At 35.5% G+C, this 21,983-nt stretch overlaps 1 protein-coding gene across 1 annotated transcript in view; it reads right to left on the bottom strand.

Moving 5' to 3' along the window:
• The window catches only part of Il1rapl1 (interleukin 1 receptor accessory protein like 1), a 41,279-nt gene extending 19,694 nt beyond the window's left edge, over positions 1-21,585 (bottom strand). The window contains exons 1-3 of the mRNA XM_051179389.1: positions 21,576-21,585; positions 18,754-18,886; positions 16,424-16,569 (exon numbers count right to left, since the gene is read on the bottom strand). Coding sequence (XP_051035346.1) covers positions 16,424-16,569; positions 18,754-18,886; positions 21,576-21,585 — 289 coding nt within the window. The remainder of the gene's footprint in view (positions 1-16,423; positions 16,570-18,753; positions 18,887-21,575) is intronic.
• Positions 21,586-21,983: the final 398 nt, after the last annotated feature.

The following is a 21,983-nucleotide window of genomic DNA, read 5'->3' as shown; positions in this document are numbered from 1 at the left end:
AATAAATTGCTTCAATTTAAAACCAGATTTGCTACAAGCATTTTGAGCAATGACTACAATTATTTCTTATCGAGACAGTTGGTACAAGCAACCCTTTAAAAGAAACACCTAATTAAAATAAAGCACATGCCATCTCTTAGTATATTGGATTACATTGCAAATAATAAATGCACTTGGTTTACACTAATCTTGTTGCAAGTACCTAGTGTAGTATATATATATATATATATATATATATATATATATATATATATATATATATATATTTTATTAACCTGTACCTGGTATAAGTGTTTGGAAACTTTTGCTAGAAATCTTTGGAGAAGTAAAATTTTAACAAAAGTTCATGTGATTTGTGAGCTCAATTTGAGTTTTCATTTTGCATTTCTGATCTTTCTTCATATTTATGTATATATACAAAACTTGTTGAAAATGTAATGGAAGATGGGTGGCTGTCTCCTAAATAATTCATTCTAAAATTGTTCTGTTCTTACATAAAATCCTTTGAAATGTTCTGCCCTGATATATAGGCTGTAAAATGCAAGTTTGTTGGGAAAACACATGATAGACAGTATAATGACCCTAGTTTATTCATTAGCTTCATTCACCATGTACATTTCCCCCACTACTGTTGGGTTATAAAGAGCTAAGGTTTATAAGGATTTATTCATCTACATAAATTCATATGCATATTTATTACTCTGGAGCAGTATAAATTATTTGTTCCTGACAGGAGGATAATTATGCACAGTCCAAAAAGATATTCAACTCAATTTCTATAATACATCAGCACAATTTAGAAGCAGTTACATTCTTGTGGGCATGTGCATGATACATTAAGAAACAGAATTGCTACTTTTACAACAGCTAGAAAAAGTTTTGGGAAGGAATATATTCCTATATAAGGAGTGCAATTTTAAGTCTTTATTTTTTAGAAGAAAGATATATAAAGTTATGACAGACAAACTAAAAATAGATTATCAATGGAATATCTTAATTAATAAGATCAAATATTTGGACAAATATCACCCTTTAAAGTAGTGTATCTTGTCATTTTGGGAAGACGTTATCAGGGAAAGTGTTAAGTGAACTTTTACTTACTGCCAATCAAGATTGGAAAATATAGTTAATGGGTTACAGCCCAATCATTTTGGCCTAGTTAGACTAAGTTCCTAGAAGCCCTTGGAACTTAATTGTCATTTAATCCACCACAAAATAGAAATGAAGAAGGACTAGAGTAAAAATGCGTCATTCTAGGTATAATTTGGTAAAATCTTCACTAAATATGGTTTTCTTTGTTTTTTTCCTTGAAGTAAGGGTTATTCTTAAGGGATGCACTTTAAAAGGCAGTTGCAAGTGAATAATGAGAGAATGAAACGCCAATCTATGAGTATGTATAAGTTACAATTGAACAAAATGGGAAAGCAAAAGAAATGACACAGAAATCCTCATTTTCCTCCATGACTGATTCAAGTAAGAATTATTATTAGGTGTTAAAGTTATGAGATAGACAATTTTTGAGGCAGTATATTCACATTCTTATGGTACCTTCCCACTGATTATTTAAAAGGAAAAATCAGCACCATCTTCCAAAAGTGACATAAATTAACATTGCCAGGAATGATATAAACTGGTCTCTAGTTCAATACACTAAGAAGACACACATCATTGATGGTAGCTAGAATTGGATAAGAATTTGAAAAATGAGGACTTGTCAGGCCACTCTTGACTGAAGGACAGCTGCATGAATCCAATTCAGCTTGTTAATACTCTTAAAAATTATCAGTATTGATTAAGGACAAAGAAAAGTATGGAGCCATCTCAGATTAATGGGCACTAGGGAAACTGAACATATACATGGAAAGCATAGTTTTATATTGAAAATGTGGTATAATAGATGAGAGGAAAGAGAGAGAGAGAGAGAGAGAGAGAGAGAGAGAGAGAGAGAGAGAGAGAGAGAGAGGTTTGAAGAGAACACTGACTCTAGAGAAATGTACAGAGACCTACGAGACTGACCCCAACTATCAATTTGAGCAACAGTGGAAAGGCTTTTCCCAATAATGAGATAAATACCCTTCCCTGATAATGAGATTGAAGACTAACTTATCTCCCATCATAGAGACCTCATCTAGTAGCTGATGAAAACAGAAGCAGACACCCACAATTAAACACTGAACCGAACTGGAATCCAGATGCAGAGAGGGAGGACAAGACCAGGCTACAGAAAACCACAAAGACAGCTGACCTGAACAAGGTGGAGCTAATGGACTCCCAGACTGATAGCTGGGAATCCAGCATTGGACCAACTCAGACCCCCTGAACATGGGTCTCAGTTAGAAGGCCTGGGCAGTCTAAGGGATCTCTGACAGTGAAACAAGGGTGTATCCCTGGTGTACAAAAGGACTTTGGGAGCACATTGCCCATGGAGGGATATTCCCTTAACCTAGAGGTAGGAGGCCTCGAGGGCCTAGTCTCTACTCCAAATGACTTGACAGATTTAGATGACCCCTCCTGGAAGGCATCACCCTACATGTAGAGTGGGGGTGTGGGAGGGAAGGGTGGTTGGGGTGTCATGGGAGGGTGGGAAAGAGGGAGGGAGAAGGAACTGGGATCAATATGTAAAATAAGAAAAATAAATAAATGAAAAGAGTATCTGTTGAGACAATATAACTAGATTATAGACCGACTATATAAGAGACAGTAGCTTTTTATTATTTTGAATTTTTGTAAATTTGGTAAATATTCTTTGGCTATATATAAATACACTCTTGGTAACTTAAGAGAGTCATATTTAAGAATTAGTCACAATGTCTACAATTAAACTTTCTGTGATGTAGCAATAACCTGTGTTTGCAGACATAGTATATTTCATCCATTTTCCTGTGTCCATGAATTTGTTAAGGTCAATTTTCCTAAAAAGTTAATAATTCATGAACACAGTTGGAGAAAATAAATAGGTATTTATTATACTAGTAATTTGGGAAGAATGATTGTGTTATAAAATGACAGCTAAAATTTAAAAAGACAAATCAAATGGAGATATTGCAGCTGTGTTTATCTTTACAAGACCTGGCAAATATTGGGCCTCTTAACATTACTTCACATATGTGAAAAGGGCCTATGAGGCTCTGCATGTCCTTGAGGAACTACTGGCAATGCTAAGGAAGGAACATACTGTTTTTTGCAGTAGTGTAGATACTGACAAGATGTGTGCTGTAGTAAATAACCTTCTACCCATTCTCAGGCAAGGACTTGAATTAAACTCAGAGGGTCACATATGAAGAGAAACATAACAGGTTCCAGTAGGACAGAAGGAGGGTAAAGGAAAGAAATGGAAGGTATAAATGAATAAATCATTAAAGATGTGGATAATAAACTTTCAAACAATAACTTTTTTAAAATATCACATTATCATGTGATTATAAATAAGCATATTTTTCCTTGATTAGCTTTGAGAAATCTCCTTCCTACTTTGTTTTTGGTTGTCCCTTCTGACCAAGAATATATCTGTCCCAGATTTTTCCTGTCATGCTCCTCTCCTTCCTTTAACCACCTTTCTCCTCCGTTTTCTCCTCTCCACTTCCTCCTCCACAGTTTTTCTTTTCTTTTCTATCTCTCTCTGTCTCTGTCACTGTGTGTGTGTCTGTGTGTACTCGTGCATGTGTGCATGTACATGTGTGTGCAAACATGTGCTTTGAATCAGGGTCTTACTGTGTATTCTAAGCTATGCATCTATCCTAAGCAGATTTCAAATTCCTGATTCTCTTAAATGAGTACTGGACATTAGGCATGTGCCACTACTCCTGGATACTCTCATTGTGTCTTAACCTTTGCTAATACAGCACCATATGAAATTCTTCTATCACCCACTCATTTTAAGGAGAAAAATTCTGAACTCATATTTTTCTATAGATTTTTGTCACCACAAAATATATGGCACATCTACACAACTCTGCAGAAAAAAATAATGGAATTTTGAAATTTGTAGGCAAGTGGATGGCACTTGAAGAAACCATCTTGAATGAGGTAACCCAGTCACAAAAAGAAGAACATGGTACATACTAGCTCATATATGGATTTTAAACCTAGAGCAAAGAATCACCTGCCTACAATTCACACCACCAGCAGAACTAGGACACAAGGTGTATTCTAAGAGATTCATATAAAGTCCCTCAGAAAAGGGGGAAGGGACAAGTCCCCCAGAGCACATGGGAAGTGGGGGGGCAGTGAATGGAGAGAGAAATAGGAAAAGAGAAAGGGAGGAGAGAAAGCACGTGACACTAGGACGATTGAGTCAGGGTAGGAATAGAAGACAGGAGAGAGAGAGAGAGAGAGAGAGAGAGAGAGAGAGAGAGAGAGAGAGCGCTTAAAAGAGGGAGCCATTATTGTTTGAAGAGAAATCTGAACCTAAAGAAAGGTCTACAGACCTACAGGATTGCCACCAACTAACAATTTGAACAACCATGAAAAGGCTACCATAAATGCCCTTCCCAGATAGTGAGATTAACTTATTCACCATCATGGAGCCTTCATCCAGTACCTGTCAGAAACAGAAGCAAGAACCCATAACTAAACACTGAGTCGAACTAGAATCCAAATGCAGAGGGAGAGGACAAGACAGGTTGCAGAAACACATAGAGACAGCTGGCCTGAACAAGGAGGAGCTAATGGGCCCCAAGACTGATAACTGGGAATCCAGCAAGGGACTGACTCAGGCCCCCCTGAATATGGGTCTCCGCCAGAAGGACTGAGCAGTTTAAGGGACTTCAGACAGTGGAACCAGGATGTATTCCTGGTGCACAAAAGGACCTTGCAGACACATCCCCCATGGAGGGATACTGCCTTAACCTAGAGATAGGGGAGAAGTCCTAGTCCCTACTTCAAATGACTTGATAGATTTACATGACCACACCTGGATGGCATTGCCCTACATGTAGAATTTGGGTGGGGGGATGGGAGTGGAGCGTGTTCAGGGTGCATGTAAGGGGGCAGAGAGGAAGGAAGGGAGGGAGGGAGGGAGAGGGAACTGAGATTGACATATAAAATAAAATAAAAAAGAAATATAAAAAATTTGATTTCTAATTATTGTACTAATAACTATATTATTATTTATTTATTGACTTGATGAAATTTAAATTCCATGATGGTTATTCTTTGGCTGTTTTTCTGTTTGTGTTTTTTTTCTATTTTTTAAAATTATTTTCAGTACTTATCTCAAATCCCTTGAATATTGTGTGACATACTGTAGAAACTCAATAATGATTTGTTTAATAAATGAATAACTAGATAGCTGATTAAGAACACACACAGTTTTAAAATAAATATTTTTTTCTTTCTACTCTAAAATTCCAGTATCTCTGTGAGTGATTTTGGGTTCAATGTATCATAGTGTTTAAGTAGCTAAAGAATTATAATTATTATGAATAACCATTCCAAAAGCTGAGAATCTGGGGCTGAGAAAATAACTAAGATTGTAAAGTTCTTGCTTTGAAAACATGAGGAGCTAAGTTCAATCCCCAGAACTCATGAGAAAATCCAAGTGCAGTCACACATACACTCAGGAGGTGGGCAGGAAGACCCCTGATGCCTGATGCTTAGTTAGTCTCACTGAATTTGTGAGATGCTGCTACAGTGAAAGGTACAGTTTTATATGTTTCAAAAATATAGAAAAGCCACCAAATGTCAACCTCTGGTCTAAACACGCGCGCACACACACACACACACACACACACACACACACACACACACACACACACATACACGCACGCACGCACGCACGCACGCACACACACAAAGAAAATGGATTTCATAGTATAGAGTTAAAAGTTATCCTTCATTCATGAGTATGGTGATAACATAATCTTGTATAGATACACAGAATTTTAAAAGTGTGTATTCACTTAGAATGTGAGAATTACCTACTATTTCAAAACTTTGAAGATGCTAGGCTCTGTCACTGAGATACACTACTCACATTCATTTTTCATTCATTCATTCATTCATTCAATGCTTATTTAATGACTACGTTATAAATAGTGGTGCAGTGTTTTTGCACTCTTGTAGATTCTGACATGCTAGCACATATCTACTACAAAATACGCACTAATATACTGAGCACTGAAGTGTCTCAATGTTAGAACTTTCATGTGAATGTAAAAAGTACTGTAAATATTCATAGTCATGAGACAAGGAAGCAACACGCTTGGCATATTTTGTGTTTGTGTGGTTTTGTTGACAGATTGCAAAGATAAAAATCAATCACTGATTGGCATAGTGTAAGAGTGTAAATTTTTTTGAAAATGATTTACATGCTTGAAATGAGAAAATATATTTGTTACATGCTGAATGATTTTAGGCAAATTCTCCTTTTCTTGTTTAGTTAATATATATTGGTTTTCTTTTTAATTTATTTTGAAAATAAATAACCTGTCACTTTCCAAAAAAAGAAAAATAGTTGTTTGGGGAATTATGACATGTACCAGGTAAGCTAGTTCCCCAAATTTAAATCAGGACAATAAGACTATGTTTCCCCTTGGGGAAAGTTGACATTCATTTTCAAAAGGTACAAAATGTAATTCCTAGTGTGGGTAGGGTTTTATTGCAGAAAACTTTCCACCTTTAGACTGCAAATCAATATTTGAAATATCAGTATGTAAGGAGTATACATGGAACATACACATCACCACATATTTGCACATACATACAGATATATAAAAGAAAGATTCAGACAAAGAATGACCACACTGTTAAAAATAAAGAACAAAAGGGCCTCAGGTGACCAGCTTAGAAGACAGGGCTATTGTATATCAAGGTGTCAAACCTCACTGATGCCTTAAAGAAAATATCTTCCAAGAAAAAGTATTTGCTTTCTCTCTACTAGGAATTTCCTTCTTAACATGTCATACAAATAGACAGGCACAGATGGAATGTTACAAAACCTCTCTGGAGAGAAAATTGTCAAAGTGAAGGTGGCATTGCCATTTTATTCTTTTTTGTTAAAGGATGTGATGCTTATCCTGAAAGCAATTGTCCGCCAGAGGATATATTGTCACAGTTAGAACAACTCATTCTTCCATTGGGAATGCTTTGGGATGCCCAAAGAACACAGAACATCTGGGCTGCTTAGATAACCAGGAAGAGCAAAGTTTGCTACTTTTATACAGAAACATTGGGCTCTGACAAAAAAATATTATGATTTGAATAATATTCTACCAGTGGAAATAGATTTATGTAACACTATACATATGTGAAATCTTCTTGTACAAAGTGGGAAGCACTGAGAAACATCAGACTTTTGCACTCATTTGAATTTTCTTTCTTTAAGGTCTTAATATATTTTCTAATTATTGAAATCATTAGAAACAACTGTTTTTTGGTGAAAGGCGTTGGTAATACTTTCTCTCTTGAGAAAAGTTTTATTTGAAATCTTGATGTTTATAGAGTTGGAGATTATTGAGGCCAAAACAGTAATCACAGCACATGCTGGTTTATTTCTCAAATGGGAGTAACAGCAAGCTCTTCTCACTTTTGAATGCTTTTGATCACTCTCTGTTATTAGATACATAAAGCAGTTTGCCTTGTTTCTAAATTTGTAAAGAGTTTATGGAACTTAAAGAACCCATGATATAATGAGCAGGCTTGGGGGTTGAGAAATAGCAGAATCTATTATTTTTCCTCCTCCAGAGGAATAATTTTACATTTGATTCTAGAATTAAAATTTCAAATTCACTCAAGTCAATTTAGGGTTCACTTATTTAGGTTTTATTTTTATTTATTTATTTATTTATTTATTTATTTATTTTGGAGACAAGGTCTCATTCTGTAGCCCAGGTGGGCATCATACACATTCCATAGGTCAGGCTGGCCTCAGACTTGGGAGCCTCCAAAATCTTGGGGTTATAGGCATGGAACACCATACCAGGCTTTCCTTCAGATTTTGGTAAGTGCCTGTTACGTTCAAGTTTGTGTGAATTAGGCAACTATGGTGTCAGTGCTTTGAAATGCAGTCACATATAAGGAACTTTAGTTTATATTTTGCACTAAAGGGAGCAAAGTTCTGAGGCAACTTAACACTTAAACCAGAAGAAAAGCCCTTGGAAAGAGCAACCACTTCAATTAACTTACAGGCTTGACAAAATCAGGCACAGCACCTTCAAAATCTAAGAATCTGAAAAATGGCCTAATATATATATATTATTGTGAGTACTTAATATGTTCTCTCAAGATTTCTGCCCTGAAGCTGAAGGACAATTAGTTTACAAATGATAAAACTGAAGAACAATGAGGCAGAGACTTGCTCTAGGTAACAAGCAACTGAGGAGTGAAAATTAAAAGACTCTCATGAAACTCAATTTTTCCATTATTGTTTGTAATTTATTTTCAGTCAATCTTCATTCATATCATAGTTCGACTAATGATAATAATTCTTGGGTATTTTAAAAATGATCATTGTGTGCCTTCCTGAATATACTGATGGGTTTTCTTTCTGTATTTATTTTTCATTCATTTTATGACATTTAGATGTCCACTTTTCATTTAGAAAAACCAAGCCTTCATATATATTACTCTTTATTGAGCACATGCTAAAAATAGAACATGTGCCCTAAAAGCAGAGACAAATAACTATCATATCTCTTGCAGACTGCAAATGTATTTCTTAGCACTAAAAATCTAACACGAGTTACCATGGTAATGTATTGGAAATCAACATTCTTTTTCCTGCTATGTGACCTGAGAGAGCAGTTAGCATTTTTTTATGTGTCATGTCAAATTTCTCAGTTTACTGACCTGGTTGTCAAAGTTCGACTTCCAGGAACTGCTTATTAAAAGTTATATCTTTTGTTTGTATTATGACCCAGTTGTGCCATTTCTCAACCACATGCAGGAATTCACAGCCATACAAATGTGCAGTTATCATCCTTTCTCCAGCAATGTTGCCCCAGGATAGTGACATACATCCCCCTGGTAGTAGTGACTTAGCTACTGATTCTAATTCATGTATGCACTTTACCTGAAGCTGGTAAATACATATGTATTTTTACATATTTTACAAGTAGAATGATTTTCATTCAATAGCATTAGATAAACTATCTTCTCTAAACAGCCTGCTGTGACATAATATTTCAAGTTGGATATGAAACAACATCAATAGATAGGTAGATTTGGTCTGCAAATAATAAGACTATGAGGGTGATTCTGAGGAGGGTGAGGGGTTATTAGTGATTATTAGTCACAGACATACTCTCTTACCTATTATTTCTGATTACATATATCATGTTGTGGTTGTGATATGTGTGAACTAGATGATTTTGGTGGCCTTACTTCAAATTATTTTTTAATGATTAGTTTTTATTTATGTGTGTGTGTGTGTGTGTGTGTGTGTGTGTGTGTGTGTGTGTTGTGTGGTGCACATATGAGTTGTGGTGCTCATGGAAGCCAAATGTAGGTGTCCCATACCCTGGAAAAGGAGTTACAGACAGTTGGTAGCCACTTGACATGAGTACTGTGAGATGAATTCTGGTCCCTTGGAATAGTTGTAGGTGCTCTGTGAGATGCTAGGTAGATGGTGTCTACACAAATTAAACTTTTGAAGAGAGAGGAACAATTCTATCCTGTTGCTTTGTACTATATTATGTTTTTTTCTTTTATTCCTGTATCAGTATACTCATGACCAACGATATTTGTTGATTCAAATCTGATACTATGGTCATCCTTCCTTATTTATCAGAGTTGTGATCTGGCTGAATTCAACATTCAAAACAGGAAATTAGTACTATTTACTGATTATCATATATCATGTCTCTACTCAGTAATTACTGTTTGCACAGACTGAACGCTGTAGTTACCTTGTTTGCACAGGTTACATTATGTGTATCTATATATGTTGTTGAGAGATTTCTGAATATATTTTCCTTTTAAAACATGAGACATGTAGGAAGTGTTGCCAACAGTGAGGGCTTTTCATTTAAGAGGTTAATCACTTTTATACTTCAATAGAGTGCCCTTTTATGCATCTCTTAAGTAGCAAATGCATTCTAGAAGGCAAAATGCCATTGAATATGTGATGTAAGTAACCTCATTAAGAACAGAGTGTGAGGGCAAAGGTGTTGACTCTACAAAAGGAATGAGGCAATTATTTGGATTTAGTCCCACTGACTGGTTGTACTCTGGCTTCATTCCTTTCCATGAACACAGTGAGCTAGTTGCTCTTTAACTATTAGACACTACCAAGTTTATCAATAGGCTCTATTGTGTAGCTAGGACCTTGGAATGCCAATTGTGGTCACCTTATAATGCATCTGAATTGCTTTTCTAATAAGCTCCCTAGGTCATTTGCAAGTATTATGAAGTTTATGAATTACAAGAATAAGGACTTCTAGATGTCTTTCCAAATGTGGAAATAAATAGTCTGACTGTTGTTCTGTTGACTCTTTGATCATCCCAATTTCATTTGATATGATCTTGGTGGGTTTTCAAGGTGGAATTTTCAATTCATTTACTTTTATGCGGAAAAATAACAAAAAACAATGGAATCTTGAAATTCGCAGGCAAATGGATGGAACTTGAAGAAAACATCCTAAATGAGGTAACCCAGTTACAAAAACAGGAACATGATATGTACTCACTCATATATGGATTTTAGACATAGAGCAAAGGATCACCAGCCTATGATTCACACTGCCAGAGAAACTAGGATACAAGGAAGAATATAAGAAGTTTCATACAAGGACCCTCACAGAAAGGGAAAAGAACAAGATCTCCTGAGAATATTGCGAGTGGAGGGGCAGTGAGTGGAGAGGGAGCTAGGAGAAAGAGAAGGGGAGGAGAGGAAAACACGTGGGATTAGACTAGGGGAGGAATAGACAAGAGAAAAAGAGATAGAGAGATACCATAAAAGAGGGAGCCATTACTGGTTTGAAGAGAAAACTGACTCTAGAGAAATGAGCAGAGAACTACAAGACTGACCCCAACTAACAATTTGAGCAACAGTGGAAAGACTACCATAAATGTCCTTCTCTGATAATGAGATTGATGACTAACTTATCCAACATCATAGAGCCTTCATCTAGTAGCTGATGGAAACAGAAGCAGACACCCACAATTAAACACTGAACAGAACTGGAATCCAGATGCAGAGAGGGAGTACAAGACCAGGCTACAGAAACCCACAGAGACAGCTGACCTGAACAAGGAGGAGCTAATGGGCCCCCAGACTGATATCTGGGAAACTAGCATTCGACCGACTCAGCCCCCCTGATCATGGGGCTCAGTTAGAAGGCCCGGGCAGTCTAAGGGACTTCTGACAGTGGAACCAGCATGTATCCCTGGTGCACAAAAGGACTTTGGGAGCACATTGCCCATGGAGGGATACTCCTTTAACCTAGAGGCAGGAGGGAGGGCCTAGTCTCTACTCCAAATGACTCCACAAATTTTGTTGACCTTTCCTGGAAGACACCAACCTCCCTGTAGAGTGTTATGGGGGGTGGGTGGGACGAGGATGATCAGGGGGCATGGGAGAGAGGGAGGGAGGAAGGGAGAAGGAACTTGGATCGATATGCAAAATAAGAAAAAAGATAAATAATTTTTAATTTGAAAAAAAAGCACAATTCTGTGTTAAGAATGGTAGCAGTGCAATTTAAAATGGAGGTAATGAGCTTTTGATTTACATTGGTACTTATTTCCTCTTCTTTATTCAATTTTCAAGTGAACACAATGTTAGGCACATAGGAGATTCTTAATAATCGTCATTAATTGCATGTATAAATGAATGAAATTGCTTTAGGATAGTGCATTTAAACCAAAGAAAATTTATTGTAAGATACAATTCTAAATAAATGGGACATAATTGCTGGAGCTAAAGATGATCATTTCAATGAGAGATAAATTAAAATGCATAGAATTTTCAGTGGAACACACAATTGCTTCATCGTTCATGACCTGCAGCAGCGCACAATTGGAGCAGAGAAATCTTGTAGTAGCGTGTTTATATTTATTTGGTACTAAGCATGTATCAGATGCTGTCATAAGCATTAGCACATATGAGTTCATTTAATTCTCATAGCTGTTATAAGTGAAAGACCATCTTAGAAGCCCCCATTTTATGGAAGACAACCAAAGTCTCACCTAATTGGAGTGGGTTGCCTAATTCAGGTGAATTATCAAGAAGAGCTGTGTTTTCAACACAACCAGCCTTGTTCCCAAACCCATGCCCTTAACTATTTAAAGTACTTTGTTACAGAAAATAAAGATGCCCATATTTTGAGGACATCAAGTAGTCATAAAATTTGGTACTGGAAATCATAGATCACTGACACAGAATTTACTTATTTCTGGGGAATGGAGGAGTGGATAGACTTGAGGCCAAAACACATTTCTGGTGTGTATGTATCATTTTAGAGCACTGTTTTTCAATCTGAGGGTCATGACCCCTTTGGGGTCAAATGACCCTTTCACAGGAGTAACCTAAGAATATTGGAAAACATAGATATTTACAGTACAATTAATAATAGTAGTAAAATTATAGCTATGTAGGAGCAGCAAAAATAATTTTGTGTTTAGGGGTCAAGACAACATTAGAAACTCTACTAAATGGTCGCAGTATTGGAATCGTTGAGAACTACTGAGCTAGATCAAAGAAATATTTCAATGTATTTCTCCAAGGATGATTTTAAAAGGAAGAATTTTGAACACCTATAAATTAGAGAAGTTTTAATTTGGTGGCAAAAACAGAAGATTAGCAGTGGCAGTTTCCAGTTGTTTCTCTAAGCATTTGTCCTATGAGCAATACAGAGAATTATTTGATAACTGTATAATTGATAGTCTGACAGAAGCCTGGCTTTCTCAGAGACATTTCCATGAAAGATTGCAACTTATGGCCTCATGTTTTCTGTGTCCTCTCTTTCTGAACTTAGTAGGGTTGGTAGAGTTACAATAATGCCATAAACTGACCGAAGTCCTTCTTTATTCTCAAGGTAAGTGTGGTCATTCCATACAATGAGCCCTTTGAGATAAGATTGCATCCCTTATTGCCTTACAGGCAAAGACTTCATTGCTCCAACAGCCTTAAAAAGAAGGTGCACATTCACTTTAAGAAGAGATTTTCAGAGTACACAAATTCTAAAGACTCTTTGGGAATTAATATTTTTATCTTAACAAGAACAAAATATTGCTGATATAAATACAAATTTGTAAAAGATTCATGGAAAACTTAAGTATTTGAGAACAACTAAAACTGGCACTGGCCACATTGGTTTTCCTCATATTCAGGTAATCAGACATTAATGACATTTATTTTTTATTTATTTATTTATTTTTAGTTTTGGCTTTTCCAGACAGGGTTTCTTTGTATTGTTTATGAGCCTGTCCTGGAACTCACTCTGTAGACCACACCAGACTGGCCTTTAATTCACATAGATCTGCCTGCCTCTGCCTCTCGAATGCCGATTAGTGACATTTCTCATGAAACAATTTCCTTGATTCTTCAAAATTGTAGTTTTTCTGTAATTGGAAGCTTTAGTAGCTTTGTATGCTTATCCTTAGGTTAAACATGCTAGAAATATCCTAGTGTGTTGATGGGAGTTGCCATTTTGTAAATGTTTCTCATACTGGTTAATGCATAAAGCACTGTTGGCCAATAGGAAAGGAAGATAGTAGGGACTAGGAGACAAGGACGAAAGAGGAAGTGGTGGGGAGGAGTCAAGATGAAGAGTCCGGAGAAGGCAGAACGACCAGCCACCTCTTGCTGGTAAGACCACGTGGAAATACATAGAAATGGGTTAATAATTAAGACAGAGCTAGCCAATAAGAAACTAGTACCTGGCCAACAGCATTATATCAAATACAGAGTCTCTGTGCATTATTTGGGGCTGGTGCGGCGGCGGTACAAGACTAGGCAGTGGGCAGAAAAACCTTACTCCTTACAGGGTGTATCTGACTTGACCTTTACTGACTTCATGTGTGCCTGCAGAACCACCTTTTTTTTTAAGCTTCACCCACCCATACATAAAATAAATTGTCATTCTTCTTTTCTTATGATAACTGACATCTCTGCCATGATCCAGATTGAAATAGATGTTGTCCAAATAATAGGCTTAAAATTCTTTTTAGGCTTATTTTACCACATGTGTACCTGGTGCCCATGCAGGTCAGAAGAGGTATCAGATCACCTGGAAATGGAGTTACAGATGGTTGTTAGCCACCATATGGGTGTGGTGTTGGGAACTGAACTCAGGTTCTCTGCAAGAGCAATAAGTGCTCTTAGTTACTGAGCCATCTCACTAGCCCCCAAAGCAACAGAGTTTTAATACGTGGCCTTAGGTATTCTTTACTATTTCAATTCTTAAGGATTACTTTAAACTCTTTATTTTGACTACATTCAAGAGAGTGACAAGAATGACACATATAAATAGGGAATGATTAAAAGGAGCTAGAGAGGTTGAATCTGGTGACATCAAGGTATAATGGGGTCATGGTGACTAGTTTGAACATCTGATTGCTAGGGAAATATCAATTGGGAGTGTGAACTAGAGCCAATGGATAGGCAACTAAACAAATGGAGATTTCTAACTGATTATTCTGAAGACAAAATGGATATCTTAGACATTGAATGTGATCCAGTATAAGGTGATACATTATTTTGAAGGTGCTATGGCTATATAAGTAGTTAAGTCTATAGCATTTAAGTTTTCCTCACACTGAGGCTGCTTTTGTACTTACACACATGCAGTGTGATTCCAATTCCCTCATTGTTTAACTACGTGTTAAGGTAAAGGAAGAAGCATTACTAGTTGCTAATAACTTTTCCTCCTTCCTCACATTCCAGCATAATATGCTATGTTAACACTATTGTCACCTTGACAGTCAATGTGTTTATTTTAATAGCTTTCAGCAACATTATTCAAAGAGAATCTGTTCCCCGATAAGGTAGGGGATGTCTTCAGTTTTCTCTTTCTTTTCAAACCTCAAAGACTCTAGGATTGAAGATATACTTTGAAATTAAAATCACTGTAAATCTGCTGAGTCAGAGAGTACCAAGCATACTTGGAATAAATAAACTAGGATGTTTTAACTTAGCATAAAGCAGAAAAAATTTATCTCCTCTAATGTGCACAAATATTTAACTAATTCAAAGGAATAGGTCATATTTTATAATCACCTCTAATTTCAAACAACACACACACACACACACACACACACACACACACACACACACATGCATAAGCTGATGAAGCTGCTATGGAGACAGAGTTACTATTGCAGACACTGCCCTCAATTGCAATCAATGTTACAATAAGTTACTATAGCTCATGGGAGGCTATTATATTTTGGAAAAAATATACAAGGTTAAAAAGATGAAGAAATAAGGTATTGGGGAATTCATCAGGCACGGTCCTTGCAGTAATGGAACAATCTTTGAGCCATGACAAACTCTATTAAATTAATAATTAAGTTATTTTAATGACCAATACCTATTTCTTATAATAACAAATACCATTTAGCTGTTTTCTTTTGTGTATAAGTACTTTTTTGAGCCATTCTTATTTGTTATCTTCTTTTATCTTTATAAAACACTGCAGAGTTGATAAGTTTTCTTCAGTCTACATATCAGAAACCAGAACTTGAGAACACCTTGCCCAGGCTATATATTTGATATTAAAGGAAGGTAAAGAAAAAGATATTTGACTCAAGAGTTTGATTTAGTCATCCATTTATGACACTCTTCTTTTGTAACAGAGGTTGCTCTTTGTGATTTGTCATTTTCCACCATTATAAATGTTAAAGAAAGCTGCACTTAAATGAAGAAGATGTTAACTGCTAAAAGATCTTTAGATTTACAAAACCCAGAAAAGCTAGATGCCCTCAGACCCAATCAAGATGTATTCTTTTCTTATTCAAGTTCTGTGCATCAACAAACAACAACAACAAAATAGATGCCAATTGTTGTGAGAAATAACTCTCAGGCCAGTTGTATTAATTAAAAAATACAGAAACTAGCCCAGGAGGTCAGCATCAATTATCAGCTTCTGGAGTGGGAGTCACATGCTCAGGGATGTGACGAACTTCTTTCCAGTTGTTCCTTGTTGTTTCCTTTCCTCTCCCTAGAAATCTATTTCTTTCTATAACCAAGTTCTCTAAGAACATCATTCATCTAGCAACAAATAGCCATTTTCTCAGGTGCTAGCCCTTAAATAAACCTGTCTTTCTTCTATCAGATTTCACACCAGAGTACTGACTTTTGAACAATGTGTTGATGGACATGAGCCCACTAACACCTTCATGTACATAATGCTAATGTGATTATTTCATTTGTTCTAGATTTATGGAGGAATAAAAATAATAGTTTTCTTTTATTTGAGTCCAGTGGATTGAGTCCAGTGTAATTGAAGATTCAGATTATCTTTCAAGCAAGAAAGGTTATACTCACCTCGTTTATGAAGGAGAACACTGGCATGGCGACGTCCATTTCCATTTTCAACATAACAGGAATAATTCCCCAGGTCACCTTCTTCCACAGAGTCAACAATTAATGAGATAGAAACTTCCTGTTCTCCAAGATGTTCCTTAAGAATTCTAAAACATAAAGGAAAACGCAACAAAAACCCCCACACAAACATACACATACACATACATGAAAAAGAAAGAAATGTAGATGAATCTGAACTGATGTGAATATACCTACAGAGTTTGTGCTTCAGATCTGGCTATGAGTTGATGCTAAGTTAATTAAATGGTAGCATGCCCTTTTCTTCTTCACTTCTAATGAAGAAGCTTGTCTTTGGAGATGCTAATGAACTTGCAGTTAATTATCTCTCATAGCAGGACCATCATGCTGTCATAATAAAGAGGTGAAAGAGACCTTGAAGGAAAGTTTACAAATTGTTTTTCCTTTAAGAAGAAATATGATATAAAAAAAGATAAGAGATTTTAAACTGTTAGGCTGGAGGCCTAATTATAGATCAGATTTTTTTTTTAAAAGAGCAGGAAAGAAAGAGAACATTTCTGAATTATTTTGACTTATCTGTTGAAACCTTCAACCTGACTTACTTTTCCTAATGATACAAATAAGCTGCATAATTTTAAAGAAATGAAACCATAAACCCAGAGGCAAAAGTTCTAATGGGTATTTAACTTTGCCTCTTAAAATTAACGCTAAATGCTTACAATCTGATTGTTATTTATTTTAGTAATCTCTCAGAATAAATGGAAACTTTCTTAAACTAGGTGGCCCTTTTCCTTCTCTCAGTACTCCTAGTTCCAAACTACTGCCTGGATGTGTGTGTGTGTGTGTGTGTGTGTGTGTGTGTGTGTCTGTGTGTGTGTGTGTGTATTATATATTATATAATTAGATAAATAACTTTCTAGATCTTTTTGCCATCTCAATACAGCCAAAGTTATACAATTTAGGTCTACAGAACTTTTTTTATTTTAAAAACTCAAAAATATTGGTAAATGATAACAAGTGAAATTTTAAATATGAAAAATTGCAAAGAAAGATTTTCAACCATATTGGAAAATTGTCCATTTGGATCTTCCAGAATCTAATTAGAGCAAACCATTGTGAGATATTGTGTATTTGTTGCCAAAGAGAAGATCCTAATGGAAATGTTCTTCTATGACAGCTTAATATATTTCTGCTTCTTAATGAAAAACATTTTCTCTTATATTTTTGCTAAAGTTTTAAAAGTCTTGACATTTAAAAAGGAGAACCATCACTTAAATCCTTCTATCCAGTCAGAAGATCTAACCTCTATATGGAAGAATATTTAGAAAATATCCATCATTTGTATTTGGATATAACTTAGTTGTAATTATGAAAATCCTTGATCATTTACATTATGATTAGAACTAACTCTTCATGTCCAAATATAATTTGTTCATTAGTGAATACTTTGATACATAAATATAAGTAAATAAATGTGTAAGTACATTGAAAAAATGAACTATAAACATTATGCCCTCAAAATAGCTAGCTAAAATTTTAAAGGTTTGTTCTTCTATTATTATTTCCTCTTCATAAATATTTAAACTTTAAAGTTAGAGTAGGAATGATAACAAAAAATTCATGTCTTCCATCATCCCATCAAACATTTTATATTCGAATCTGTAGCTTAAATATGTAAAGACATTCCAGGAAAATATAAAGGTTGTATTTGAGTTCATGTAGTGACTAGTTAATGGATCCTTTCAGTATTTATTTTAACAGACAGTCTAACCCAGTGTGACCCAGATTGACCTTCAATTTACAGCAACTTTCTTGCCTGAGATTATTAAGCACTGTGATTACACACATTTGCCACCATGTTACTGGTCCTCTCAGTAACTTTTAAAAGATGCTTTAATAAATAAAAAGCACAATAAATTTCCTAAGGTTAGAAAGGGCTTCAATATTTTCCATTATTTTTATTTTAGTGTGCCACTGGTTAAATGTTCCTTTGGAAATTATAGTTACTTGGAGAAGGAGGGTATGTTTGTGAATATGATAAAAACATACTGCATGAAACCCCAAAGGATTAATAAAATATTTAAAAAGAAAAAATTACTCCTATTTTGCAAATGGCATTCACATTTTTTAATTCCATAGTCAGTCTGAAAAAAAAATTGCTTCTTTGACACAAAGCATTACAATATTTCTGTTATGATAATAGAAAGATAAAATGATTAAATGTTTTTTTTGTTTTAGCTCACCCTCTCCCCACTTAGCAGAGCACATGTTAACTGAACTGCTCTTGTTAAACAAAAGAAAAATGATTTTACCTAATGTCACTTTCCCAAACTTTATTTTCATCCAGATCTTCGATAAACTTCTCTCCTTTCATCCAGTAAATCAAAGGACTGACATCTCCACTGTACCCAAAGAAAGCTCTGCAGGTAAGGTTGGCTGAATCACCTGTGCAGGACGGAAACACAACAGAAAACCATTTGTTCCTGCATATTTAAAACAATTTGTCAAGTATGAATTGCATCATTCCATTGAATTGAAATAGCTAAGAGAATAATTGTTTAAGCGTTTTTCACTTTTGTCAAGTTTATCAAATGTATCATTTTTGACAGTATGTTTATTTAATAGAACGAGAATTACTTATGAGGTTTAGAAGAGGACCAGTTACCATGTAGAATATTCTTCCATTGAGATCTCATGATGTTTTCTTATGATTAGATTGATAGACTGAGAGTTTATGAATTATTGGGAAGATTAACAGAAAGAATAGGTCCTTCTCAAGGCATTCCATCGCAGAATACATGGAAAAACAAAGCAGAATCTGCTCTGGGAGGGAAGGCAATTATAAATCATAAGTCAAGAAAGTGCTGCTAAGAGACTTTGAATCCATAAGGGCTAATATTTTTCTTAGCAAAGTAACCATAATAGGTAGAAAATTGCATTAAAATGAATAAATTCATCGTAATAAATATTTGAGATTTTCATTGAGATAAATCAAGAACATGTATGATGGAGATGAAACTTTGTTTTGTTTTTCAAGATTTTACTTACTAAACTTAGAATATTTCTTATGTATAATGGCTACTCTAATAAGGTAGACATACGTTCTTGACAAAATGTAAAAGTGAATCTAATGACGCCAGAATGCTGAATTTATTCTTTCAGTTTACTGAAGCTTTAGCTAACATTACACAACTGAAATACTCTAGCTCTAATTAGGTATATGAACTTCCTGGGTTCAAGTGGAACCAGAAAGTAAGAGTGAGATATGAGTTCAGTAAGAGCCTACACCAGTAACATGAAAGCAAGAGAATACTTAGTCATGGTTGCCAAATGAAGAATTGAAATGTGTACCCCAGTGACATGTTTGCTGACATCTAGTGTAAACTAATTCTCTCAGTTTGACGTGGTAATAAATTATGATAATAAAATGTATGACTTTGTGCTCACTGAGTGCCAAGAAGGTAGTTCCTAAGTACTGGATGTCTTATAACCAAGCTATGAGTAGTAGTGGAACATTTGTAAGATTGTGCTTAGGACCTCTACAGGATAAGCAAAGAGGAGACTACAATGTACTCTGCTCCCCTCTTTTAAAGAGCAGGGCACTTTGTGCAGTTGGTACTACACTTCCAGTAACAAAAACAGTTTTGTTGGCTAAAAAAATTCCAAAACACCTATTCTAATATTTTAAGATGTCATAGTCTTTTGTGTTTGCTTATTTTTAAAATATTTTCTACTAGATTTCTAAACATTATAATTCATTTTTTTTTGGTAACATAGTTCAGATTACTAGATCTTTTTTATTTTTATTTTTTTTATTTCTAGGGAAAAGGATTTCTATTTTTGTTTCCACAGAAAATGAAAAGCTGTGGATTCCTTCCAGACTAATGTGGTTTGATCAAGCCAGACCGCCTGAAACAGAGTACCAGGTGATCCTACATTCAAAACAGCTGGACAAAGCAGCCTTACAGACTACAGCCAGGATTTCTGCATCTTCCTAAACATTATGATTCTATATGTAGGAGTCATTCACCATTGGTAAACTAGATCTTGTAAGTCCATAAATTAGCTACAAGCTTTTTAGAGTCAAAAACGAAGCTCCTGCCAAGCTAAGTGTCACACTCCTATAATCTCAGGAAGTGAGGAGTAGAGCCAAGTGGATCACAAGTCTGAGGCCAGCCCAGATTATATTGTGTGTGCTTGGCCAGCCTTGGCGACTATATAAGAAGACCCTGTCTTTAAAGGGCTGACACTGGAGGTTAGTTGTAAAATACTTGTGTAGCAATGCTGCAGGTCCAGGGTTTGATCCTCAGCAATGAAAAAGGGAAAAAAGTTTATTGTTGCTTTTTGTACACAACCATTTTTAAATCGTTTAATATTGAATTCATTTTTAGGGAACATTGATATTACAAAAGATATCTGAACATCAATGTTCTTAATTGCCATTTGAGTATATATTTCTTTAGAATGTATTACATAATTTAATTTTAAATGAGGTATTCTTTGAAGTTTTTGAGACAAGTCTCTCCTATGTAGACAGGGTGGCTTTAAACCTAGGACCATCCTACCTCAGCTTTCCAAGTGGTGGAATTACAGGTGTGTGCACATTTACACCTGGATGTGCATTTAAGGTTTATAGTAATTATTTTTATTCAGCTGCAATGTCTGTTACCATGCCAATGTAGCCATAATTCACCTACAAATCTCAAACAGAATCAACATACATAACTTAAAAGGCACATACCAATAATGTACATAATCTGCTATTTGAAGGATCAAGTTTAAGTTTTGAAGAAAAATTCACTGCCTCTATGTAATAAATGAATATCTCCAGAGATTGCCTAGCTTTACAGTACAATTTTGTTCAAGTCAGATAAATTGTACCATGAATAATTGAGTCTGACATTCCTTAGCAGAGGCGGACTGAAGCTCTGCCTGTGACCTGAAATAGTCCTTCACAACTCCCTTACTCTACCCGACAAAGGAACTTTGTAGATCCCTAACTGTCACTTCCATTCTCTTCAAGATTTGTGTTGATCCACCTAGGAAATGGCTTCTTCACTCATGCAATGCTTTCTTTCTCATTGTGCTTTATCTGGTTTTTGACTTTTTACTCCAGCTCCAAGATTGATTTTACCTGTCTGCATTGCTATAAGAGTAGGAGAATCCCATATAAAATAGTAGAATAGTAAAATTCAAGGAAAGAATAAAAGAGGACGAATGGCAGAGAAGAAAGAATATCAAATAGGAGAATTTGGAGGAAATAAAATGTCTTCCCCACATGGGAAGATGAGGTGTACATGGAAAATGGGTGGAAGGGAATACATAGGTAGGTACAGAATATTGATAAGACCAGAATAACAGCAGCTCTTTTCTTCTGTGTAAGGCATTTGAACAACTGGAACTTTTATTTGAGGAAGAAAAAAAAAACAGAAACCAAAACAAACAAACAAACAAAAAAAACAGCAAACTGGGGAAAGGTTTTGAACAGCATCTGAAAAGAAATCTCATCTGTCATGCAAAATCAACTCTCATTGCATTTTCC

The sequence above is a fragment of the Phodopus roborovskii genome, unplaced genomic scaffold (genome assembly GCF_943737965.1).
Source record: "Phodopus roborovskii unplaced genomic scaffold, PHOROB, whole genome shotgun sequence".
Taxonomy (NCBI): Eukaryota; Metazoa; Chordata; class Mammalia; order Rodentia; family Cricetidae; genus Phodopus; species Phodopus roborovskii.
Note: the sequence above shows the minus strand (reverse complement) of the source record. Positions and strands in the feature narration are given on the sequence as shown.